Source organism: Crocodylus porosus, unplaced genomic scaffold (assembly GCF_001723895.1).
Source record: "Crocodylus porosus isolate Cpor-Errol unplaced genomic scaffold, CroPor_comp1, whole genome shotgun sequence".
Lineage (NCBI taxonomy): Eukaryota > Metazoa > Chordata > Crocodylia > Crocodylidae > Crocodylus > Crocodylus porosus.
Genome location: NW_017728909.1, coordinates 24,582,137 through 24,609,143, shown reverse-complemented (window position 1 = coordinate 24,609,143; position 27,007 = coordinate 24,582,137). Strand labels below are relative to the sequence as shown.

Below are 27,007 nucleotides of genomic sequence, written 5' to 3'. Positions count from 1 at the left end.
ATTAAAACTACGTGCTCTCAGGTGACTGCAGTACCAGGCATATTTGGCAAGACTGCATACTAAAAGACTGAGACAGGCATTAAGCAAGTGAGCACAAATGAACACTGGCTGTTGGTTTCTACCACTATTACCTCTTGCTGCGATAGAAAAGTTAAGAGCATTGTAATGAACTTTCTTCATAAAAATGCACATCTTTAAAGCTGTACCTAATTAGACACAATGTAATACTTGTCAGAAAAAGAAGGCTTTGTCGTTCACTTTCACAACTGGAATTTGTGATTCCTCTAGACTTGCACTCCCCTGCTGATGTATTAAAAAAACCCTGCAGACATCCACAACAGGAAAGGAAACTGAAATATGACCAATTATTAACTACTCTTTCACATGATGGAGAAGGGCTTCTCACCCTAAAATACATTATAAAACTATACAAAATGAGAATCTTACCAACACGGCACAAGGTCAAGAAGGTAACTACATAGCCAAGTTTTGTTTCTGATTATACAGCACCTAGTTGCAGTGGACTCCTGTTCCAAAACTAAGTCCTTGGCATTACTACAATGCTAATAATACAGTTGAGTGGGGGAGGGGGAGGCATCAGAGAACGAGGACAGCACTGTCTTTAGTTCAGCAATGATGCTTCTGGCTGACTAAACAGCTATAGAAGCTGAAAAGGGAATGCCTTCAGTTGGTAAGGAAGGGGGATACGGCTCCGGCATAATGTCGCAAGGGCAGTGCGAGAAAGCTGTGTGGGGAAAATAGCAAAAAGAAACCTCAAGGCTTGAGCAGGACGAGGGAGCCCATGCTGAGCACAAGACAAACTGAGTTCAGTGTAACTTGAAATACCTCCTAATATTGTCTGATCAGTTAAAAGTCAAATGAGAATGTGTACAATGTGGATGACATTTTTATGTCATTTATAAGGTCTGAAAATTTAAACAAAATTTAGGAATCAGGTTGCAAGTTAGGTTTTTGCTCATAATTAAAAAAAAATAAAATCATTCTTGAGGACTCAGAAAAAAACTGAGGAGCAGTCACAGATAGCTGCTGCCTTGCACTCTACAACTGGTTTCTTTAGAGCAGGAGTGGGCAAAATGACAGATCCAGCTGGCAGCTGGACTGCATTTCCCAGCAGCCTCTGCTCATGCTGGTCTCCATGGAGACCCCAGGAATGGCAGGGCCAGGACTCCCAGGGTCTCCATGGAGACCAGCATGAGCAGCACTGGCAGGGCACATGGCTGGCGGTGACACGCACAGGATCTGCTGGCCCTGTAACGAGCGGGGTCCGCAGGCACCGGCGCACAGGCAGCAGATCGCGGCTCTGCCCTGGCCCCAGCCCGCACAGTCGCCGCCTCCAGATCCTGGCCCCAGCCCCAAAGCAGCTCCCTGCCCAGCCACACACCCTGGCGTCGCCAGTCAAGCTGGTCTCCTCGGAGACCCTGGGAGCACAGCGCCATCACAGCCCTGCACTGCCGCTCCTGACAAACAGCAAAAAACAAGAAAAAAACCCAGCAGACTGTCAAAAGGCAAACCCTCCTTCACACCACAAAAATATTTCCTGCATCACATCCCCTCCCCTACAGGCAGCAGGCAGAGCGGTGGGGACATATATGGCTCCATGAAGCACCACTGCCAACTACAAGAACTAGGATTCTTCAGTATATGGAGGGAAAGGACCTGCTATATCTACATTCAAAACAAACACAGGCAAGCTAAAAATAAAGTGAAGCGGAGGAGTGTGGGGGGAGGGTGAGAGGAAGATGTTCTCTATGCGTCCCAAAGCAACATTGAAGGGAAAATACTCAGAAAATGTTTTCTATGCTGTTAACTCTTAAGATTGGTGCTACAACAAAATAAGAGAAACTCAGAGAAATCCCTTTACTTCCTAATAGCATCCCAGCCAGAGCTTAATGAGTTACAAGATTCAACGACTTAGACCTCATGTCACGTAGCAAGCATTTGGTCCTCATTGTAGACTTTTAAGTGTATTACATGCCTTCCACTCAACTAGTCAACGATAATTTTGGTTACAGGTGTTGGATGTCATAACTAGGGCTTCTAGCCTCTTTAATAATTGCTGTTGTACAAATATTTCTTAATTTAGTGTTTGTGTTCATGCAAGGATCTAGGCTTGGCAACCAGCAGTGACACTGAGGTTTGGGAAATCAAATCAATGTGTGCAATGCTAGCACCACAATAATAATAATAATAATAATAAAAATCACAACCATTCCCTCCGAGACCCACGCCAACTTCAGCTCTCAAGAGTGTCTCACCACTTGTAATTTATCTAATCGTGTCATACTTTAGACATTGAGTTAGACAAGTTTGGAGGGGGCGGGGTAAGTACAGACTAGTGTCTAAAGTTACTATTTAAGGATATTTTAAGATAATCACCGAGTTGGTTTTGGAACAGGGCACATACATATGTTTGAAATGATTCATTAAGAGACGGACCTAAAAAAACCCCCCCGAAGAATTAAGGCACGGCAAGCTTTGTGAGGTAATACACGGGAAGAACAGCATGTTGCAAGAGTAGGAAGCAACAGGTATTACTCACTGACCGTTCTCCTAAAAACCAACTACACTGGCCATAATATAATTTAGCAACAGCTGTCTTTCATCTTAAATCCTAAAATAATATTTATATCCTGATGAACAGTTCTTATAGTTTATAACCTCTTAGATCTGGCATGAAGACTGCCACGTAGTTTTTCAAATTCCCAGGTTTTATATCCCTTTGTGTTAAAAGCATCTGTGTACCCAAGACATCTGAGAGAGAGAAGCAGCCAGCAAAATGAAGAAAAATTAGAAGCAAAATCCAGAGTGATTTTCATATCACGTGTATTTGAAATATCACTTTGGGCAACAAAGGCACTCTTCATTGAGACCTACCCTGAATCCTTACTAAATATTTTTCTTATGTTAATCTGTCACTATTTCATAATATTGCAAATGCCATTTCTTCTAATAAATCAGGGGTGTCTGTACAAATATGCACACACATATTCTTTGTGTGTATATACACAAACACATACATATTATATACCTATATACATGTATGTATATGTGTAATGTGTATACTGTATATGTGTATGTATTGTATATATTCCTACTTCTTATTGCTCAGCTGCATATAAAACTTCACTTAAAATCTAATCCAACTGTTTCTCTAATTACAACTGAGGAACTTAAAGTGATGTAACTTAGGAACGCAACCAGTCCTCCCCCTACCCTGGAGCAGCTAGAGTACATAGAGTGAAATAACTGTGGTTATGAGAAGACAAGAAAAAGGGTTAGGGAATAGGGACTTCCTGGCATGTTGTTAAAAAGTTTCCTGTTCACCCTCGCAGAAACTGTAATGTGGTCTTATGAAAACATGTGAGCTCTTTTTTTAGCTGCATTTTTTTAAAATTTAGCAATACATGCAATTCAAATATCAGGTTGCACATTTATAAACCTAAAGAGAAAAAGGTTATGAATATTACTGCCTTTTTCTCCAACTAAGAGGAGCTGGTTTTCTTTCCCCACTCCTTCCTAATTTAATGAGAGTTTTGATTTTCCCTGGGAGACAAGGTCACAGACGAGGGCATTTCCTGTCTGTAGCAACGCTGTGTGCTTATGCAGACATGAGTCTTCTGACAAAAGACGGATTTATTTCAAAGACAGGGTCATTAAAATCAAGGCATATAGTAAGATCACATTCCTTCTTACTTGCCTTGCTTAATCACTATGGATTACTTAAAAACATATTTGAGAAAAAGGATGCATTTCAGCTGTGTGCGGAAGCAGACACCGTATCCGAAATCCCACACAAGCTGAAAAAAATGGACACTGCAGACATCATGCCCAATTTGGAGCGCACGCTGGTGGGAATCAGGAGTAACTTACTGATAATCACTTTATTTCTCTGCAAGGGACTCATCATAGAGTTCTTTCCATTGGGAGTCAAAGGCCCCGAGCAGCAAAACAGCTCATTATCAGGGCTATTTCTGGTTCTATATTTTAAGTCCCAGCCATAGAAATGTCCACATGTATTTCAAATACACATTGTTCAGTCCTGTCATGTAGGCCTCGACATGTAATCAGAGCCTGCACGTGGAAATCTTCAAATGGTGGGAGATGTCGCTCAGGTAACCTGCTCCCCACAGACGGGAAGAACAGAGGACAGAAGTGAGCAGCAGGAAGCTCAAGAGACAGTCTGTAATAGCACTGGAAACCACAGGCTAGCAGCCAAGCTGAGGACAGGAAAGCCTTGAGAGACCTGAGAGAAAGCAAGAAGGCACTGAGACAAGAGCTGAACTTGACTGGCAGGGAAAGGCTGGTGTATATTTTACTTCTAAAAGTTTACTCACTACCTTATGTCACAGTGATATAAAAACATCTCATATATTAATTATTGCTTTTATTGTCACTACTCCCCTGTGGTAGGAATGTATTACCATTCCAGTTTTACAGATGGGAAACTAAAGTCAAAGACTAATCAATTTGCACCAACATTAGCAAAGTCTGTCAGAGTATAGACTTTAACACAGATGTCCCAGGCTAGTAACCTTTCTTCCACTGCATTAGGAGACATTTCAGACAAACATTTGAAAGCTGACTTCAGTACACTGACAATTGGTTTTACATTACAACATAAACCAAGATAGTTTCCCCCTCCCGCAACATGCCACATGCATACACAGCATCTGTGCTGGCTTCATAGACATTAGGGCTGGAAGGGACCTTGAAGATCGTCAAGTCCAGCCCCCTGCCCCAGGGGCAGGAAGTCAGCTAGGCTCAAAGAATCCCAGCAAGATAAACATCCAAATGCTTCTTGAATGAGTCCAGAGTAGGTGCCTGCACCACTTCTGGAGGGAGTCTATTCCAGACCTTGGGGCCTCAGACAGTAAAGAAATTTTTTCTTACGACCAGCCTAAAATGGTCTTGTAGGAGTTTATGACCGCTGGTCCTCGTTTTTCCTTGGGGCACTCTGGTGAACGGATGTTCTCCCAGATCCTGATGAACACCCCTGATGTACTTATAAGCAGCAACCAGGTCCCCCCTGAGCCTGCGCTTTTCCAAAATGAAGAGTCCCACGGCTCTCAGCCTCTCTCCATAAGGCCTATTCTCTTGCCCTCTCATCATGCATGTGGCTCTCCTCTGGACTCTCTCAAGCTTCCCGACATCCTTCTTGAATTGCAGAGCCCAGAATTGGATGCAGTACTCCAGCTGCGGCCTCACCAAGGCCGAGTACAGCAGGAGGATAACATCCTGAGATTTACTTAAGAAGCATCTATGGATGCAAGCCAGAGTTTGGTTTACTTTACCAGCTGCAACATCGCATTGGTGGCTCAAGTTCAGCTTGTGGTCAATCATGACCCCCAAGTCACTTTCAGCAGTGGTGCTAGTAAGCGTAGCACTGCCAAGTCTATAAGTACGCTGCAGGATTCCATCCCCCCCAGTAGAATATCTTACATTGATTGGTATTGAACATCATCAGTTTGTATCCACCCACTTACTAAGTTTATCCAAGTCAGCCTGGATCACTAGCCTGTCCGCAGGTGTGGACGCTATGCCCCAAAGTTTAGTGTCATTGGCAAACTCAGCCAGTGCACTTCTGACACCAATGTCCATGTTGTTGATAAAGATATTAAAGAGAACCGGACCAAGGACTGAGCCGTGGGGAATGCCACTGGTCACGGCACACCATAATGATTTGCTACCATCGACCACTACTCTCTGGGTCCGACCTTGGAACCCAATTCCCAGCCATCGGACGGCAGTGTAGCCGAAGCCACAGTTGACCAATTTTTTCCATGAGGAGGTTGTGGGACACCAGATCAAAGGCTTTTTTAAAGTTCAAATATATGATGTCAATCTCTTCTCCCTTGTCCAGGTGATATGTCACCTGGTCATAAAAGGAGATGAGATTGCTCAGGTAGGACCTACCCACAACAAACCCATGCTGGCTTCTATGCACAGATTGCATTTGTATCTCTACTGCAGGGGTGGGCAAAACACAGCCTGTGGTCTGGATCCAGCCCACAGGATCCCTAAAAAAAATTTGGAAAATTAGTATTTCTCTGCCCTTGGTTCCTGTCAAAAACGGCAAGAACCAAGGGCTGTAGGACCCAGGTGAAGCCCAGCAGGCTCTAACAACAGCGGGGCCTGCCTGGCCCTGGCCCCAGCCGGAAGTCCCAGCCACAGTTTCTGGGCTAGGAGCACGTGGCTACCCCAGCACGGGAAGCTCAGGTAAGTGGGGACAGGGAAGGAGCATGGGGGGGGAGCGCCCCCTTCCCTCCCTTCCCCTCTCCAGCCAGTGCCCTGTGCTGCAGCTGCTTGCAGCCTGCATGGGGCTGCCTGTGCCCCCTCCAGACAGCCCCGTGCAGGCTGCAAGCACCTGCAGCGACAGGCGTGGGGCAGGGCCACTTCCTCCCTGCGCTCAGCTTTTCCCTGGGCTCCTTCCATGCATGGAGAAAAGCGGCCCCTCACCCATCCCCTGGCCGGCGCCCCGCACTGTAGGTGCTCGCAGCCCACGCGGGGCTATCCGGAGCAGGCAGAGGCAGCCCCAGGCACGCTGCAAGCGGCTGCAGTGCGGGGTGCCAGGCATGGAGGGGCTTTCTCCCTGCCCCCCACACTCAGCACCAGCTTGTAACCTGGTTACAAGCTGGTGCTGAGCACAGGGAAAAGTGGCCCTTGATCTGCCCCATGGCCAGCGCCCCGCGCTGCAGCCACTCACAGCCTGCCTGGGGCTGCCTCTGTCTGCTCCGGATAGCTCCACACAGGCCGCAAGCGCCTGCAACACGGGGCACCGGGCTTGAGGCAGGCGAGGGGTCACTTTTCCCCACACTCAGCACCAGCTTCTTCCCTGCTGGTGATCAGGCGGTCAGGGCTGTGTGCTGCACCCCCCCCACCTGTACCGCAGGGATGGGGGGCACTGGGTGTGGGCAGGCAGGGAGCCAGTGGGAGCACGGGGCCCACACCGGTGTCCTGGGGCCAGTGCCAGTGGGGCCCAGAGCAGAGTGACAGGAGCATGAGGTGCCGGCCGGCAGGGGCTCTATGGAGCCGGGCCAGCTTCCCCCTCCCTGCTGGTGCAGCCCATCCTGGCTCCACAGACCCCAACCAGCCTGAGCCCCGCTTTGGGCCCCACTGGTGCTGGCCCTGGGACACTGGTCCCAAGACATTGGGATGTTGGTCCCAAGATGGTGAGCATGGGGCAGGGCACCTGTCAAGGGGTGGGGCTACCCATACCGCCCTCGACGGCCTGCCAAAACTGGGTAAGCGGCCCCCCGCTCAAAATAATTGCCCACCCCTGCTCTACTGCCTAGGTTGTATCAACAATTTTTCAGATCACTGATTTCAGTTCTCTGATAAAACATAACAAGGCCATTAGTATCATTTCAGAAACCTTTTATTCTCCTCCTCAAATGCAGGGCTAATCAAACCTGGAGCAATTATAGAGAACAGGTGGGGGGTGGGCAGGAGGGTGGAGAAATTACCAAATGGGGAGGGCTGGGGTAGGCAGCAAGAAGTCTATCCTTAAGTAAATCAGATTGTTTTCAGACAGTGTTCCCTTTAATCTGAACATTTACAGATAAATCCAAACTGGAAGGTCATTCTGAATCAGGGTTAGAGAAAATGGGCAATTTAGCATTTGAAAGATAAATTACAAAGTTACACTGAGGTTGTCACTTTTTTAGGTATTCATTAGGAAAATAGATCAGATTATAAATCTGAGTTCCTGGCACAAATACTCCCTTGTATGGATTGGGAAAAAATATACCATGGCACAACAATTACATTCCTCTGCTACCAGAGCACTAACAAAAAATGCCAAGAACATTTCAGCTTCCTGTTAACTCACTAATCTCTTTTTTCCAATGCCTGACAAATACTCTGCTATTGGACACTTTGACTGGAAGGCCCTGCAAGTTTTGCACTTGGGGCATCCTGTCCCAGCAAAACCAAACAGAAACGAAGCAGGACAACCATGAGGGAGACTGGGACAGACACACGCTAAGCAGACCATAATGCATGCTTTATACAGACCATTTTTTGTTCCAGTCACCACACCACGCTCCTCTCTTCCCTGTTTCATGAACAAATTACAGACTGAGTCACCCCAGTTCTGCACCAATGTCCACATTAAAAGCCTACCCAAATTGTCAATCTCATAAATTAGAGAATAAGGACTGAAAAACCCCAGAGCAGAAGAAACCTACTCTGTATCTGCACACTTACACAATGCGGACCCCTGGACCACCCTATTATATTCATCCTCTTTTAACATTACATTTAGCATTACATAAACCCCCTTAACCTTACCACTTCCGATTAAAAAACACTAAACCACACAGCAACAAAAGGAAGTCAACATCAAAACAGCGATTAGCGCCAGCATCCTCTCTGCATTTCCCCCAGTCCCAGTAAATAAAAGCGTTATTGGAACATAGGTGTCTGACAATACACAGCTGCACTTTAATGGTGGTGTTTATCCGAGCAGACCCTTGGCATAAACACAGTGATAACAAGGCTTGTCTCTTGACAATATGGCATGGTAAACAGCCATCAGAGCAAGCTAGATAAAATAAACCCTGGCTTGCCAACAAGGAATCTACATTTTAAAAAAATGAAACATTTTCTGATTTAAAAAGGCAACTGATTTAGCATTTGCATTAGAAAACTGTGCTCTGTTGCCCAGAACAGCTGCCCAGGAGCAAGTTTGGCACAACTGGCAGCCTGCAGCATTTTGTGAGCATAGCCCTGTGCATAGTACCTATGTCAGCAGGCCTAGCATTTAGTCTGCTTGTCATAATGGGTTAATAGATAGAGAGGCAGCAGACAAGTCCCGCAAAAACAAGAAGGGATAGGCTGTTTGCACCAACAGAAAGTAGGACAGGAACACTGATGGGTGGGCAGAGTCAGAGTCAACAGCCTGAAGCAGTGTAACGTGTCAGTAAAAGCAGCAGCAAATGCCTGGGGAGAGTTGGAGCCCTGAGCCTCTCCGAAATGGTCACAGAAGATGCAATGCATTATAAACTAGTCTCGGACCCCTTTAACCACAGCAAGACTCCCAGCTTCACCTCAGCTGCTAAGCACAAGGAAATTAAGTTAAGCTAACTGATCTCTCATTCCCCAAAGTTTTCTAAGAATTAACTTTAAAATCAAAAAGGTACAGTCAGAGAGGTAATAATTTCTATGCAAGGTCTCCCAAGTTTCCTTGCTGTCTCCCACCCATTCCTCTCTTACTTTTAGCTGCTTATTTGTACTCCTTCACTATATTTCCACTCCTTTTAAAGGACTTGTCAACAGGGGAGAAAGTTAGCATGTAAATTTACAGTGCAGTATCTACTCAGTAGTAACTCCCTGTGTGGATGCTCTGTATGTGTACACCATGCTGAAAAGTGGGGTGAGCTATCTTGACACGAACGGCATCAATGCAGAGGGGTTTGTGTGGAACCAGCTAGTTTGATCCAAATTCAGATTCTAATGTACTATGCATTGATACTTCCTCATGTCCTCATGTACACAAGCTGATGCACACTATGGCTGTATCCAGATGAGCGCAGACATGAGGTATGCGTTGCCACAGACAACACATGGAGGCACAGGGGGGAGACCCTGGGAGATCCCGGGGGTCAAAAAAACCACCGCCGAACAAAGGTGGGGCAGTGCATGTCGTGGCAGCACACATTGCCCAAAACTGAAGCCTGGCCAGCCAGAGGCACACTCTGGCTCCCAGTCAGGCTTCTTGCTGAAATAGGTACTGTGCAAGCAGACCCAGGGGACCCCAGGACTCCAGATAAGGCTGCTGGGGCTAGCACAGCTGCTGGCCTCGGCCTCCCCTACCCCACCTGGGGTAACCTACCACACACCAGAGCAAGCGTGGCACGGGCATTCCCCATGGACAACCTTGTGCCACTGCTACTTGTCCCTGGGAAACGAACATTGGCGCTAGTCTGGACACACCCTATTAATGCATGCTATGGACTAAGTGCAGAGTAACTAATGCGCTGGTCTACCAAAGTCACATTCTACCTTGACTGCAGAATAACTTCCCCTGCAGAAAAGCCCCAAGTCTTGCATTGTAGCCAGGCTCCATATGCTTCATACATTGCAAGTCTGGTAGCTGTACATTGAAAAGACTTGTACTTCCAATACAACTTTAAAAACCCCAAAAAACCCCAAACCAGAACAGAATAAGCTACCTTCTCAAAAAGAAAGATAACAACCCTGTAAAAGCAGCTGCAATCTATACAGCCAACCAGCCCAGCAATTAGCAGCCACTCTGTAAGGTGCAGTTCCATTCCAGACTAGAGAAATTCTGGTCCCACTGAAGTTTAGCCATTGACTTCAATGGAGATGCTCGTAACAGTGACGAATGGTATCTTGTAAACAAGCTTTGTTAGTTGTTTGCAAAGTGGTACAACTCAACAGTCTGCATCGTGATCTGTTTTCATTATGCAAGGGAAACTGGCCATGCACATCTGTACAGATGTGAAGGAAGCCAGGCCTTCAAAGAACAGTTTAATTCTAGGGGAAAAAGACTATCTGTAATAATCACAACTATAGGCTGGCTAAGTGTACAAGCAAAATTAGGGCTGAGGCTGCCTACCCGGTGGGTGCAGGAGTTCAATCTGTTGGTACCTTTTCCTAGGGTTAGAACAGAGGCTTTAATTCACCAGAGCTTTTACCTGAACAGTATAGGACCATAAGGGGTCATCTACCTTCCTATATCACACTGAGCTAAATTTAGGCAGCTACTGACCTTAAGAATGTGGGCACAACATTAACTACAGAGCAAGCTTATTTTACTTCATAGTAAAAGTGGAGCAGGTGTACACTGTTGAAAGCCCAGGCATCATCACTCAGCTCTCAGGTAGGGTTACCTCTTAAAAAGTAAGGAGCAACTATACACCAGTATGAATTACACTGCTGTATTAGTTGTGTAGCAGATCTCTTCATTTCATCCTAGGCTACCCTCTTTCTCAGTGTAAACCATCTCTCCCCCCACCTAGTGGCCAGGGACTTTGATGGCACTTACTGCAAAGCAGCCAGATCAGGAGAGCTAGTTGTGTCCCCACTCTTAACAGGAATGATTTTACCTCATCATAGTAATCATGTCATGCAGGATTAGATACCAGGACATGCTTTTTGTGGGCCTAAACCTGAAAACTGTTCAGAAAGTTAATACTAATCAGAAGGACATTGTTATGTACCATTCTATGAATTACACTCGTAACGAGTTTTCTTCTGGGTGTGGTTGAAGTTATAAGAATTACCGTATTTACTCAAATATAAAATGAAGAGGGGTGTGCGTGCGTGTCCCTCTGCAGCTTCCCAGCCCCTTCCCTCCTCCATACTGTCAGGCATAGCTTGGGTCCAGTAGGGTCTCTCCCCAGCACACAGAAACACCTTCTCCTACCCAGTCAAACAGCAGAATGAACACTGCTGCACTGCTTACTGGGCCAGTCAGCAACACTGACACTGCTGCTGTGTGGGCAGGCAAGGGCTGATCTTCCATATGCTGTGCTCCTGGAGGAAACAGCTTGGGCAGCATCTGCAAGTAAAGGGTAGGGGAAGGAGGAAGGGTATGGAAAGCAGCTGAGACTGGGGGGAGTTTGGAGGGAGGGGGAGAGGCTGTGGGGACCTGGGGATGCAGATGGCAGAGGGAAGAAGTGGGTAAGACAGTGGGCAAGGGGGCCACCTTACTTTATAAATTTATAATTTATAAATTGTCCATATATAGAATCTAATTATTGGGGGGGGTTGTCCTATATTTGGGGTAGTCTCATATTCAAGTAAATAAAGTAATAAGATTGAGCTGTGGTCATTTTTACGTGCATACAGAAATACGGTAGATTTAAACACCTTTATTATAAGTTGATGTCAATTTACAAGATTCCAAGATTAGAACTAGATATGTGCCCCTTCAGTAAAAAGGACAGCCTATAATCTACCTAAACCATTTGATATGTCAGGGGCTGGACACTGCCTGCATGAGTTAACTGGCTGCAGTTGGATGCAAAGCACAGAAGATGTGGGAAAACTAATTCCTGAAAGGGCACTGCTCAAGCAACAGGAATAGCCTTCCTGGAGAAGTGGAGCCACTCTAGCCAGTCTGCCCACTGCTCATTTTTCTTGTGCTTGGCTCTAGACACGCACTGTAGAGCACAATAGAGAAGGGCTGGAAATCAGGTACTAAAGTTGAAGGACAGCTGCTGGGACACTTTCTACATCTGTGCTCAAAGCATCTGGTTGAATATGAACTGTACTAAAGGAAGGAGCACATAAGAGGGAGGTTCAGCCTGGGGCTCCACCATGCATAAGAGCTTCTAGGGGCAGGCTAGACTGCTACTGACAGGTGAGCTGAGGCAATGGTTTTGGCCACACAGGCTAAACAAATGGCCCAGAATGGGCTCTGGGGACCCCATTCAGCCCCTGACTGGCCAGGGACCAGGCCCCGTGTTGACCAGCGTGCTCTATCTATCAAACAGAGCCATGGGCCACACGGCTTCCCACAGATTCTTGACAGCACCAGTGGCCAGATCTGGTCTGTGGGCCAGAGGGTGAAAACGCTTTAGGCTCAGGGGTACTAATATAGCTGGCTGACTGGTTTGGACTAAAGGATGGGGTATAAGCAAACCTTAAGCAGCAATATAGGTATGTCAGTAACACACTGCCGCTTCTCACCAGCTAAACCCTGATCTGTTTAAAAATCCATTTTCAGTCTTTTTGTTATCAAAATAACAAAAAGACAGAAAATCCCTTATCAAAATAAGGGTAAATGAATATCTGTACTTGAGTTAAGTGCTTTAACCAAGTTAACCAAGGTGGAACACAGAAATTGTATTCAGCATAAACATCTCTCACTTACATTACCAAACATATACATCCTTTCATCTCTGTTTTTATCTTTATTTCACAAGAGGGCTTCATACAATCATAGAAAATAGGGTTGGAAGGGACTTCAGGAGGTCATCTTCTAGTCCAAACCCTTGCTCAAAGCAGGACTATCCCCAGCTAGATCGGCCCAGCCAAAGCTTTGTCTAGCCGGGTCTTAAAAACCTCCAAGGAAGGAGAATCCACCACCATTCCGGGTAACTTTTTTTCAGCGTTTTACTAGTCTCCTAGTAAGAAAATTCTTCTAATATCTAACATAAACTTCACTTGCTGCAGCTTGAGATCATTGCTCCTTGTTCTGTCATCTGCTGCCACTGCGAATAGTCTAGCTCCATCCTCTTTGTAACCACCCTTCAGGTAGTTGAAGGCTGCTATTAAATCCCCTCTGAGTCTCTTCTTCTCTAGATTAAATAAGCCCAGTTCCCACAGTCTTTTCTCATAAGTCATGTCCCCCAACCCACTCATCATTTTTGTTGTCCTCTGTTGGACCCTCTCCAATTTGTCCACAACCTTTCTGTAGCAAGTGGCCCTAAACTGAACACAGTACTCAAAATGTGGCCTCACCAGTGCTGAAGAGGGGAATAATCACTTCCCTTGACCTGCTGACAATATTCTTACCGATGCAGTCCAGTATGCTGTTAGCCTTCTTGACAACAAGGGCATACTGCTGGCTTATATTCAGCTTATCGTCCACTGTAGCCCCTAGGTCCTTTTCAGGAGAGCTGCTGCCCAGCCAGTCAGCCCCCAGCCTGTACTGGGGCATGGGATTGTTCTGTCCTAAGTGCAGGACTCTGCACTTGTCGTTGCTGAACCTCATGAGATTTCTTTGGGCCCAATCCTTCAATTTGTCTAGGTCACTCTGAATCCTAGCCCTATCCTCCAGCGTATCTACTACTCCACACAGCTTGGTATCATCTGCAAACCTGCTGAGGATGTACTCTATGATGTCTTCCAGGTCACTGATGAAGACATTGAACAAAAACGGCCCCAGGACCAACCCCTGGGGCACTCCACTTGATCCTGGCTGCCAACTAGACATTAAGCCATTGACCACTACCCTCTAAGCCCAATGCTCCAGCCACTTTTCTACTTTCCAGTCCATACTTCCTTAGATTGCCTGTGAGAATGTTGTGGGAGACCGTATCAAAAGCCTTGCTAAAATCAAGGTACACCACATCCACCAATTTCCCTGCATCCCCACAGCCAGTCAACTTATTGTAGAAGGTAATCAGGTTGGTCAGGCATGACTCGCCCTTGGTAAATCCATGCTGACTGTTCCTAATCACCTTCTTTTCCTCCAAGTGCTTAGAAATGGATTTCTCAAGGATCTGTTCCATGATTTTTCTAGGGACTGAGGTGAGGCTGACTGGTCTGTAGTTCCCTGGATCCACCTTTTTTTCTCTCTTAAATATGGGCACTGTTTGCCCTTTTCTAATAATCTGGGACCTCTCCTAGTTACTATGAGTTTTCAAAGATGATGGTCAATGGCTCTGCAATCTTATCAGCCAACTCTCTCAGCACCCTTCTGTGCATCTATCCAGTCCAAAGGACTTGTATATGTCCAGCTTTTCTAAATAGTCCCTGACCTGTTCTTTCACCAATGTTGATTGCTCACCTCCTGCCAAAACAGTGCTGCCTGGTGCACTAGTCTGGGAGCTGACGTTGCCTGTGAAGATTGAGGTGAAGAAGGCATTGAGCACTTCAGCCTTTTCTACATCCTCTGTCACAAGGTTGCCTCCCCCTTCAGTAAGGGACCCACACTTTCACATATCCTCCTCTTGCTACCAATACACCTGTAGAAGCCCTTTTTACCCTTCACATCCTTTGCTAGCTGCAATTCCAATTGTTATTTGCCCTTTCTGACCTCCTCCCTGCACGTCTGAGCAATGCTCTTATACTCCTCCCTATTTATTTGTCCAAGTTTGCACTTCTTATAAGTTTCCTTTTTGTGACTCAGTTTACTGTAGAGCTCCCTGCTAAGCCAAGCTCATCTTCTTCCATGCTTGCTAGTCTTCCTGTGTATTGGGATGATTTATCCTCCAGCATCAAATCAATGAACTCCTCATGGCAGAGGATGCTTCAAACCTTCACCACCTCCTCATGAAGCTCTCTTGCCTGTTTCCTGAGAGGAGGCACCGCTCAGGCCATAGGCACTCCTTGACCTGGCTGTCACTGGAAGGAACCTGCAAGCCGCACTCCCCACAGAGCCAAACCTGGACTTGGTCAGAAGCCTCATGGTGAGCAGTCCTGCCTGGACAGAAGCCTCACAGGTGCAAGCAGAGGCGGTGGCAGTGGCTCTGGCACTGCAATGTCCTCCAGCCATCTCCCTGGGTCTCTTAATCTGCCTCTATTCTTTTACTGACTTTCTTCCAAGCACACCTTCCCTAGCGAACTTGCCTGGAAGCTGGCCTGTTTACTGCTCATTGGCCCCAAAAGGTTCTTTTTTCCTGCTTCCTCACACCAAGCTGAACGGCTCTATCTTCAAAAGGTGGAGGGGGAGGAAAGAAGGCAAACTGACCTGAAAACAACTGCAAACGGCTTACCCTTTTTGCTAAACTATGCCTTGCAGGAGATTCAGCTGAGAAAGTGAGCCACCTCAGGTACTTCCTGAATTCTGGACTCAGTCTCAGAGATTGTGGCTTTTTAGATTCTATCACTAAAATAAAATCAATAGGTAGTCAATTTTGTAAAATTTTTCATTTGAGGTTTCCAAGCTTGCAAGCATTGCCTTCTGCCTGCCTGGTTCACAACCCCTCTTCAGCATGGGAGGAGTGCAGGGGACTCAAACATCTCATGAAGTAAGCCTCTAACCATACACCACACCTTGCTTTATTAACATCAGGGTATCTATTCCTACAATTGCCTTTGGTTCCAAGGACAAACCCAAATCTAGAACTCTCCAAAATGGCTTTGTTACTTCCCTTTCCCTCCCTAAAAGCAGCAGATTGAATAATCAGTCAGTGATTTTAAAAAATTATCATTCCCTTAATCATGCTTTAAGAGCAACTTTTTAACATATATGTACTTTTAATTATTTAAATGCAAAGCAGCAAAGAACAGCAAGAATATAATGTTCCATAATAAGAACAGACAGCTAATTTTTATAGTATTTTAAAACTTATTTTGTGTTTAATTCCAGTTAGAGATAAACAAATTAGATATTTGGATATGATTGCTTTTTTGCAACTCTTCCAAACTCAGGCCTTTGAACTTTTTTTAAACACACACAAATCCACATGAGTTTTTGAGCCCGTGTCCCTTTAGTTTCAAACAAACCTGAAAATTTATTTCCTGTTACCAAACACATTAGTATTTTTAAAACTTCCTTTCTAGTTTGTAATGGATAATTCACTTATCCTCTGTGCTGTTTATTCTTTGCACTTCATTAAGCATGAACTGTGAACAGAGACCAACCAGTTGTTTTTTACGTCACTGATCTCTTTGGCTTTTGCAAACTGTTGTCTGTCACTGCAGCACCAGAGCGCTCTCCTTGTAAGCAAACTGGCAACAGCAGTGTAAATTGAATGGCATCTCCGGCTCACGTTCCTTCTGAAGCAGCAGAACACGTCTTGAATGTTTGGGTATCAACACTGTTGGGGTGCATGGGAAGAGTTTGACAAACTGAAGGGTGTTTATTGGTTTTTTTTTAAATAACATCTTTCTGAATGCATACAGCCCACAGTTTAGGCCCTAAATGAATTGATCATGTGCCTGAGAGTTACACTACAAGAGCTGAGTCAAAGGTTCCAGTTGCATCATGGAACCTAATTGGGACACAGCTGTCTCCCATTAACAAAGTCATTAATTTGCAGCAGCTCCTGGACCATGACAGGATTCCAAGGTCAGCCTGAGTCTTGGACAGGCACAAAAAACTGAAAGGTATTTCTCTCTAGGCTAGCCTATAAACCAGAAACTGGAAGGATAATTGTGTCATAGTCCAGTACATGCTGAGGGTAAACTAGCTCCTTCTCAGGAAGGAGTCCTACTAGCTTCAGCGGGTAATTCAGTGAGGAAAATGTCTGCAGGACAAGAGTCCTTGGTGGTTTTTAACTGCAACTGTTTTAAAATGTAATGATATGAAACAATTTTAAAAGATCATATATACAAATTAAAGCTGACCCTCTAATTCTCTGTACCCTTAATAGAGTAAAATTCAATTAAGCTAGAATTGTGCAATTCTGTAAAGTAGCAACTACTTTAGCAGTTAATGAATCCATACATCCAGAAAACTGAAATATTTCTACCAAAAGGGTTAAGGAGATCTGCCCAGTTAATTTAAGTTTCCTATTTATCTGGAAACTGGAGTGTTACCTGGAATTTGGACCCTGCCACCATCAAAGGTGGTTAAACTGATTTGCCTGGAAGCTACTCTGCTTTCTACACTACAGGCTTTGTGTTCTTTTCCAAATCAAACATTATTTGTTAAACCTTTTTTTGCTGAAGTCTTCCTTAAAATACCCCACTGTTCCTACTCCCTTCTCTGTAAAAAGTTAGCAGGACTTCTACTCCTACTTTGCCTTTCTGCCTAGTGCTCTATTTCTACGATTGCATTTTTATTTTTCCCTCGATTCTTCTCATGTCACCACCACCAGCAAAACAGATCATGCTCTTCCACCGGTGGCTCAACAGTGAACTGGCTGATAATCAAACTTTAGAGGAAATGGCAGATACCAAAGGGACACATTGTCCTGGACTCTGCCTTATCCTATACCACTACCAAGTGATGCCACGAGATAGAAGAAGCTAGCATGAGACAGTCTATAAAAACAATTCTCTGCTGCATGCTGCAGGGCTTGAAAACCACCCTCCCCAAGGAAGCAGTTGAGTGGTTAAGTTTTGTCTGGGCAAATGAGTTCAACGGAGGAAACAGCTTGTGACATACTCTAGCCTACAGGGCAGCAAGAAAGGCCAGCAAGAAAGGAGTTAGCAATATAGCCTCCCTCAAAACTGAAAGGGATGAGGCAGCAAGGAGCAGAGCTATGTAGAAGTAGCCCTGATTCTTCTTCCTTAAGACAAAAGGGAGCCACTGCTTTTTCAAGTAAAGAGGATGTCCAAGCCAAGACGGATGGAGAACAATCCATTTGTGCTAGAGATGGAGATCAAGTTGGGGAAGAATTCAGAGTGTGCTTAGGGATCCAGAAGATAGGTGAGGAGGTGCTGAGTTTCTGTAGATTCATCTTAAAAATCAATGAAAATTGAAAACATACCCAAGAGAGAGCAAATTCAGACAGGCATAAGTCACAGAAACAACTGGGAAAAGCAGCCTTTTCCAAGTTGCTGTTCCACAATGGACTTCCTTTAGAAGCTAAAACCCACAAAAGAAAAAAGAGAACATTCACAAAAGGCCCACAATCACCTTTATGGAAACTGCAAATTGTGAATGAGGTTGTTGATGTGAATTATCATCAAATTCAATATTTGCTTTTAGGCTAATTATAACTTCATGCTTTGAAGAAAAATCTTCCTTTCTTTACGTGCCCCACCCAAAGAAAGGCTCTTGTTCACAGATTAGCCTCCAGAGTGTGATGGGAATTAAGCTATTTATAAAGGCAACAATCACAGTCAGTCATATTCAGGATCCATTAATATTTTACACTACAAAAATATTTAATGGAAGCCTGTAGTTAAGACTCACTATTGTGGGGAATTTTAATTTAAGATGACCCATGTTTCAGTTATGATAAACAGCTCTTATTCTAAAATAGAAACATTTTAAATTATTGTAAATCACTTTACAACATATCAGGCCATCTCACACATTTTGAAATCTACAATAAATGACTAAATGTTCCTCAGAATGGAATTTTTTCACAAGAACTGCAGTTGACAAATGGCATTTCCACAAATACCAGAAGTTTAAGCTGGTGATTAGCACTGGAAAATCCCAGCTTTTGCTGGCTAAGGTTCTGACAATAGCTATTTTTTATGTTGAATCACACAGTCTGTTTACAAAGATGTTTTGAAAACAGCTTTAATATTTTCACACACAATATACAAATAGCAGGAAACAAAGCCCTGAATTCCAACTTCTCCCACTCAATTACATGCGGAAAAATTCTCCACTGTGGTTGCACTACAGAAAGAATAAAGGGTGGTCTGCATTAACACTGAGCAATGCAGAATAAAAGAAAACAGTCCGAAAAGCTAGCCCCTGCCCATTGCCCATTTCAATCTGAAGTTTTCTATCTTGCAGAAGACCATGACCTTATTTATTTGTGTGATTTATATGCCACCAAAGGCCTCCCAACAAAGGCTCAGGGCAGCTTATACAGTAAGTGACCTTGAATGAATGAGGTGTGTATTACTACTACACAGACTTTTTTCTTCTCCAAGCAGAGTCAGTATCACTAATTTAAAGTCTTAAAATCAATGGTTATAACTTATATTCTGTATCACGAAGCATATTGCAAACACAGCTTGAAGAGCTTACCATGCAGCAATGCTCCCTGCTGCCATAGATACAGATTCATAAGAAGCAACTATTTATTTTTGAGGGGTAAAAGAAAGTGAACCAACATGGTTATATGGGTTTATGTAACACCGCCTAGCAACAATTAAGATAGTAATCCTTTAAAATCAAACTCTCTTGACATAGCTGTTGCTCATCAAAAGGGGCAAAGGGAAAATACGTTTCAACTCAAAAAGGTTTTGTCAAGGAATAAGTGTAATTTTGTTGCTTTGTCCACAGAGCCTCCACAGCATGCACAACGGATATTTAGTTTCCAGTTACATCATTCTCACCTACCCATCCATCCCACACAAGAGCTCCCAGATTATGTCCATATGGAACTGAAGTGCTGAGCTTTGACAATTCCCACTTGTGACCAGGCATTACATTTCATTGCCCCACCCCAAATATACATGGTTTTCATGGCAACAGCTGCCCCAATTAGGATTTGATAATTATCTAGTGAGCTCTGAGAGTCTCAATAATAGATGTGTCCAGGTAAAACAAAGGGTAAATGAACAGTGATGTTTATCCATCAGTTCCCAGTTTTGAGTCAGGATACCAGGTGGTAGCTAGCACCCTGCTACCCTCCTCCCTATTACTCATGCCTGAAGACAGGCATGCCAATGGCAGATTCTCCAAGCCACTGCTATAGAACAGAGGATTCAAATGCACAGTTCACGGGCTGCATCCAGTCCCTGAAACTGTGCCATCTGGTCCACAGAGCATTCAGGGGGGCTGGGAATTCAAAAGCAGGATCTGCTGCCAAAATTTGAGGTAAGGATCCCTGGCAGGGACTTCCTCTGTTACAGCAAGGACCAGGCAGTGGCTGCATGAACCCCCGACACTACAGCTGCTTGCCCTGCCACCCCATCTCAACCTGGCCCATGAGCAGGAGCAAGTTTGACACCCCTGTCATAGAACTCTAGGGTGACAAAGCTCATGTGGTTGCATGCCTGCAGCTTTTCCTCAAGCTGCCCACCACATGGCGTGCCATGCCTGCCTACCTCATTTTATCCAGCCTGTGAAAGTGCTATTTATTCAGATCTATACACAAAGATAACAATAAGACCATTTCCAGCTCTTACAAGCTTTGGCAAGAACAACCTGGTTTGTCTCTCCCTCTTGAGTGTGTAACTCCTCCAGTTGGCTATTTAGAATTAGGCTCATAAAGTGGTTTTCCCACCAATACGGTGAAAGTTTAGTTTAGTGCAGTGCTACCCAAACTTTTCCTGAGCACGACCCCTCACTCCTAACCCAGATCCCTGTTTATTGTGACCCCATCTGCTGATGTGATCCCATTTGGACCCAGTTTGGGAACCACTGGTTTAGTGTGTTGTTATAACAACACAGTGTCCTTTTTGACAACCCAAAAGGGCCATCCTGGGACCTTGTTAGTACCAACTGTCTGGCTGAACAGAATGAAGGACTAATGAACTATGTGTCATACTTCCATCCTCTGCTCAGATGTGTGAAGAATCCGAGGCAGTTTTCAAAACCAAGTGGAACGAGGTCATCTGATGTAATCCCAGGGGATGGGGTAGCTAAAGTGATATCCAGTAGTACTTATGCAGACCTCAGCCATTAATCTAGAGTGACAGTCCAGGCAACTATCCCAAAAAGCTAAAGCAATGCCATCTTAATTAAATATGCTACACTAATACCGATTGTGCTCACATATTTAAGAGCTTTATTCCCATTCCTACTGCCCAAACAGATGCCTATTCAAAGGGTTCATAAATTTATACTAATAAAACTAGGTGATATGATACAATTTGTGACTAGACTACCAAGAGATTTCAAAAGAATAAAGCAAAAGTTCCGGCTCTTGGGATTTGCATAGTTATGTAAGTGGTGTTCTGCTAATTAAGAACCCTTCATGAAAGCTGGGCCTTCATGCCATTTCTCTCTGCTCTTCACAATAAAATAAAGTCAGCCAAAGAATCAATAGGATCTTCCGTATGTACAGAAAATACTCTCTCGTTTTGTTTCATTTTATTTTGTTCAAGTCCCACCTAAATAAACATGCTATTTCAGATCCAGATCTCCAGTCCTGGAAAAAAAAACTTGAAAATGTTTTGGTAGCTTATGTGTTTCAACACCAGAAGCAACATTAGAAGACATTCAAAAAGCGTGAAGTTATGTGTACCACTGACCCCGTTATTCACCCCTTTATACTAGAACAATGATTGTTCCATTTTAGTCTGATAACTACCAAGCCAAAACATCACCACAAAAATCTCCACATATTCACACTATCCTAAAACGCTCATAATCAAGCTAAGCAGGAGAACCAAACCAAGCTTTTTAGAATCACATGCAAAAATGACAGCCATGTGCCCATCAGAAACTCAACATAATAGTTTCCTGCACTAAATGCTACTTTAGCCATAAGGTTTTTGAACAATTATCTGCAGTTACATTACACAGGCACCTCCTCTTTGTTCCCATCTCTCCGACCTTGGTAAAACTGACAAGCTGGCTCTGCATTATCAGTTCTGTGCAGGGGTATAAAATGCTTGCCAACAAAAAAAACCCCCAAACCCTAGATGGGATTGCAGTTCTTGCCACCCTGCTACAACTTGGATATACTTTCCCAATGTTTAGATACCACCACAATAAAAATAGTATGGTTCCCAAGTAAACGTTATTTGATATCAAAATCATTAACAGGATACCAGGAGCTCTGTGTGCGGAATTAGGATCTAGGAGCATGCTCTGACAGAAGGTTAGTGCACCCATCGGGTGTAGATATTCATACTTCAGTTTATGCCAAAGGAGTGCAGTGTAACCAGATGTGCAACAGAGAATCAGAGTCAAACAGAAACAGTCTACTCTGTGCCATAATCTACTGTTACATTTGTGTTGGAAAACAGTTCAATTCTCTGTAGTTCATTAACTACAGCCTTTATCAAGGTGGGAGTGAAGGAATGTTTCTACAATACAAACTAGCAAATGTTAGTCAGCCAGACAGAGCCACAGAAAACTTACGTCACTCTTTCTGAACTTTGCTTTCAAGCTCTTCATGTTTTATCCCATCGAACCTTCCAAATATTTGAGGTTTTCTTCAACACCTAGAAAAAACAGAAAGCAAAATAAAAAAAAAAGTTTCCAATTGGCTGCTGCATAGATTAACTAGGAGCTCAATTTCATTTTTTAAAAAGATAACTCTCTCTCAAACGAAGTGAGAAAAAAAAAAAAGCAAGAGGTACTAATCAGTCATTTATGTTCCAACACTCAAGCTTTAAAATTAGGCTGAAGGTAAAAGTATTCACTTAAGTGCAAAAAGCCCAATGTCTGTTACACTATTCCTTTGTGGAAATTTAGTTAAATCATTACCAATAATTAAATTTAAGTTTATATTCTATAATACTAGTGGTGTCTTCAGTAGAAAGGTTTGCTAACATGCCCGTGCATGTAACACCAGTATGAAAATAATGATGCATTTCAGTATTAGCATGGAAGACTAAAGGTAGACACACATCCCCCCAGTGATACTTGGTATATACAAAGAAGGGTTTAAACTGTATATTTAACAGATATTAGTAGAATTAAATATTTTATGTGCAGATGAAAACTTGAAGGAACTACCTAAGGGAAACAAATCTTACTATGGAAAAGCAACATATAGCTCAACTATTACATGAGGAATCTAAATGCTGGGAATATTTTGGGCAGGAAAAAAAATCAAAACTGACTGGCTAACTGGACAGCAACAGGCTAACACATCACTTTCCAGGAGTAGAAAGTTTCAGCATTGCAGACAAGAAGCAACAACTAGATGAAAGCTTCCTTTAGAATGGATCTGGGGCACGCTTAACAGTGTGTGCGTTCACACGTGCAAATGTTGCTGGATGGGCTTACTCTAGAGTAAACGGGCAGGTGTCTACACATGCGCCTCCTGGGCAGGCGTTTACACATGCGCTCATTTGGGAGCAGATTTGCTGCTCCTGGCAGCAGTCTGCTCCTGCCTCCTCTGGCCCTGCACCAGCCAGTAGGAACTCTAAGCTCCTCCTGGGTGCTAGTCCAAGGGCTGGCAGGGGGCATGGGGCCAGGAGACACCCATTTCCTGGTAAGGGTTGGGAGACTGGTAACTGCCCCCAGGAGTTGCCTGCTGCCAGGACAGGCTCTGCTGGTGAACAGAATTTGACTAGGGAGAGAGGTAAGCATTCCTTGAGTACATACAAAAATACGCAGTTAGAGTCACAGTTAGGGAAAAATGACATACTTCACAAAGGGAGAAAGCAGCAAGATCCAGTATTTCAGCTACAGAAGTATACTGTATAAATATTCTTGGACTTTTAATGGCCATGTAAGTTCCTACTGCAAGAGCAGTCTATATAGAAATTGTGTTCTGCTCTCCACACTAAAATAAATGGAGGAAAAATCCACACAAACTTTTCCTAGAGGCTGGCAGATAAATTAAGAGCTAAGCGTTTACTCCCCTCTCGTAGAAAGTCACACTGATTCACTTTGCAACATTTTTTGTCTATTTTCAGAGATGCTGGATTCCCATTTGATAAACCAAAAAAGCACTAGTTTTTCCATCAAGTTGTTCACTTTCTGATGACTATTTTGTACATGTTAAAATTTAACACATATCCACGTGCAGACTTCCAAAAACACCATCATATCAAACATGTGGCCCATGGACTGGATCCGATCTACAGAACCTCTGTCTGGCCTGCCAGGCCACCAGAAGTTTGGGAACATGGCTTACTCCAGAATTCAGTGCTTTTTGGCCACACTAGCCATGGCTGTTGGTGGCAAGCTTGGTTCACCATTCTGAACCGTCAGTGAGCACCAGACCCTTTCCCAGAGACTTTTCACCACTACCGCAGTGACCATAAAGGCCACCCCTGTGCCTCTAGGCTGAATTCAGTCCATGAGGAGCCCCACAATCCAGATCCAGTCCACGGTCCCAAGTGAGTTGACCACTACTAGTTTAGCACAAAGAAATGTTTGAATCATTACAATTCTAGTTTTTATACCTTGAAGAGAGGATGTGAATAAGATTTCCTTCAAATCCAGAGAGACATGCCAAGCAGGAACTGTTGGTGGGTCAATTCCCCTTCTTCCACCAAAACAAAATACTTCACATTTGCTTGGAAAACTAATACCAAACCTAATTAAAAAGACACTGAGCCCGATTTTAGGGAGCTGTTCTGTGGGCAGAGCTTAAAGGGAATTGACTTGTATTAAAACTGAACTTTGTCATCCTTAAAGTTGTTTAAAGTTAGGCTTATGCTCTTTCTTACATTTATATCCTGTAGACAGAAGTCCTGAAAAGGTTCTGCGTGTTTGTGCACGAGTCTTCACATTCTTTACCATTTTCTTTTTAACGGATCTTAGCTACACTGGTGGATTCTACACTGATAAGAATTAGGGAGACTATGACATCACAGAGCTAAACAGGATAATAGAAGTCCAATTCTGTACTGAACTCTTTCTGTCATAACTGCTGATCTTCAAAGAAAGGTCTTTAATTTTTTTTGCCAAATAAAAATGCGCAAGTTTAGAGCAAGCATCCAACCTTTCCAGTATTCTCTAGCTAACCAGTGAAGAACCACCATGGAATTTCTGACATTGCCAAGGTGAGAACAAGATAAAACACCATCAAATCAGCAAAAAGAAAGAGGAAAAGAAAAAGAGAAGGGGGACAGAAACCCGGCATTTTAAAAATTTTTTGCAGGTAATCACCTTTAAGCTCAATAGAAAGGTGCTATCATTTCCTTTTTAAAGGAGAGAGACATCACTACAAGATAGCATGAAATCAGCAACTCATCACGGCTTTTCAATAAAGGTTAATTAATTTATGGAAACAAAAATATCTGCACTTACATGAGAAAAGTCTTTAACCATTTTAAATAAAGAGAAGAAAATGAGTGCTCTGGGGGAGGAAAAAAACCCATCCTTGGGGCAGAGTCTGCACAATTATGCATAAAAGGTTTTAAAGGGAGGGTTTATTTTTTATTATTATTTTTTTATCTCCATCTAAAGCATCTGCCCCTAGTCCTTGCTGAAGACAGGAACCAGCATGAAGAAGCCACTTGGTGTGCAGATAGCTCATGTCTCCAGCCACACTTTCTTCTATGGGACAGTTGTCATTCTTTCCATTTAACAAGTATCACTGAGTCACTTTTGGAATGAAGCTTTTTTTTTGGCTTTGTGCTTGAGGCTAACTTTTTCCAAAAAATTAATCAAAATTGCTGTGTGCGGACAGTAGGTGCCTTTTTATACACTTACAGCATTATCTAAAATCCACTGCAAAAATCAAGAAAAGGACTGAAAAAAAAACAGGTTTCCAGCTTTAGTCATAACAACCTACATACTGATTTTTTCATCAGAGGTAATTAAACATGAACATTAAGATTAGAAATCATGCATCATAAATGCTCATGATCCCTCTACTACTAAAGCATAAAAGCTTGCAAATACTAAACAGAGAGTTTTTGTCCATTATTTCTGAGGTCTGCACTCTCACAGGGCAACTGCTAGAAAGAGACTAGGGTCTCAAATCTTTATGACAAAAAGTTCCCTGGGAGGGGGTGTAGTAATCAATGTCTTTGATGTTGTACAAGACAGAGAATGTCAATCAAAATTTTCTAATGAACACTGCTGCAAGACATTACAAAATAAGAATCAGTAAGACAGATACAGAAGTACTACCAATCGTTAATTTAAACAAGTCATCTTTCCCATACATTGATTAAACAGTGCATACTTCCCACTTCAAAGCAGATGCAATAATATGTCAGGTATGATTAATTTGTATCCGTGGGCATTTTTTTAAATAAAAGCATGTAGTCCCCTTGTACTCTCAATAGCTTAACTCTGGTTAAAAAGCAGTGACCATTAGCTTCAATTAAATACATAGTTCTTGATCTGAACTCCATTCGATTTATCATTTAAAAGTCATTGGCTTTCAGGAACATGCTGAGACCCCAGAAGACTTGTGATCAACAACAAAAAAACCCGCCACCTAATTAGAGTTTGATGCAGCCAAACGGTGAAAATACAAACAGTGTACAAATTAATTATTAAAAAGTTTAGGACAATGTTTTCCATTTCAATCAATCTCCATAAATCTAAGTAAACAGCACTTTTATAAAATAAAACCTTTCATCAGGTGCAATTAGCATCATATCAAGGTCTTTCAGGTATCATAAAAATTAACTCCTTGAATGCCCCTCTAAAATCTGATTGAGCAACACTAAACAAGCCTTGGAACCAACTCTGGGCACTCTGTTTGTGCCAATGGCAGTCACTCTACTCATATTCCTTATTTCCAGCATTCAGGCTGAAATCTGACCACCTTCAGGAAACACTAAGAAGGTCTTGCAGTACTTCTCCCCCATAACCCAAATGGCATGCATAGCTTCACCCAGCCCTTCTCTTCCGAAAGAATGGCTCTCATAAGGCTACCCAGAAACCTCTGCATGAAAGGAGAGGAAACAGACTCCATGGAAAACCAGCACTGTGAATATTCCCTTTCTTCAGTATCAGAGTATGGATTCTCCCAGATATCTCTTCCCCATCACTACTCCATCCCTCATGCTCCGTAAGTTGTGAAACCAGGTGCCACACTGAAGATGAGGCTTGCTGTGACAAACAATAGTGCCAGATATCAGCGCCGTATGAATCAGCCAGAGCCACTTGCAAAGGTTCTGG

General features: G+C 43.6%; 1 protein-coding gene across 3 annotated transcripts in view; it reads right to left on the bottom strand.

Moving 5' to 3' along the window:
- RAI14 (retinoic acid induced 14) overlaps positions 1-27,007 on the bottom strand; it is a 125,096-nt gene that overhangs the window by 87,804 nt on the left and 10,285 nt on the right. For all 3 annotated transcript variants that reach the window (XM_019531933.1, XM_019531932.1, XM_019531934.1), the window contains one exon: positions 22,328-22,410. In XM_019531933.1, coding sequence (XP_019387478.1) covers positions 22,328-22,363 — 36 coding nt within the window. In that variant the 5' untranslated portion in view covers positions 22,364-22,410. The remainder of the gene's footprint in view (positions 1-22,327; positions 22,411-27,007) is intronic.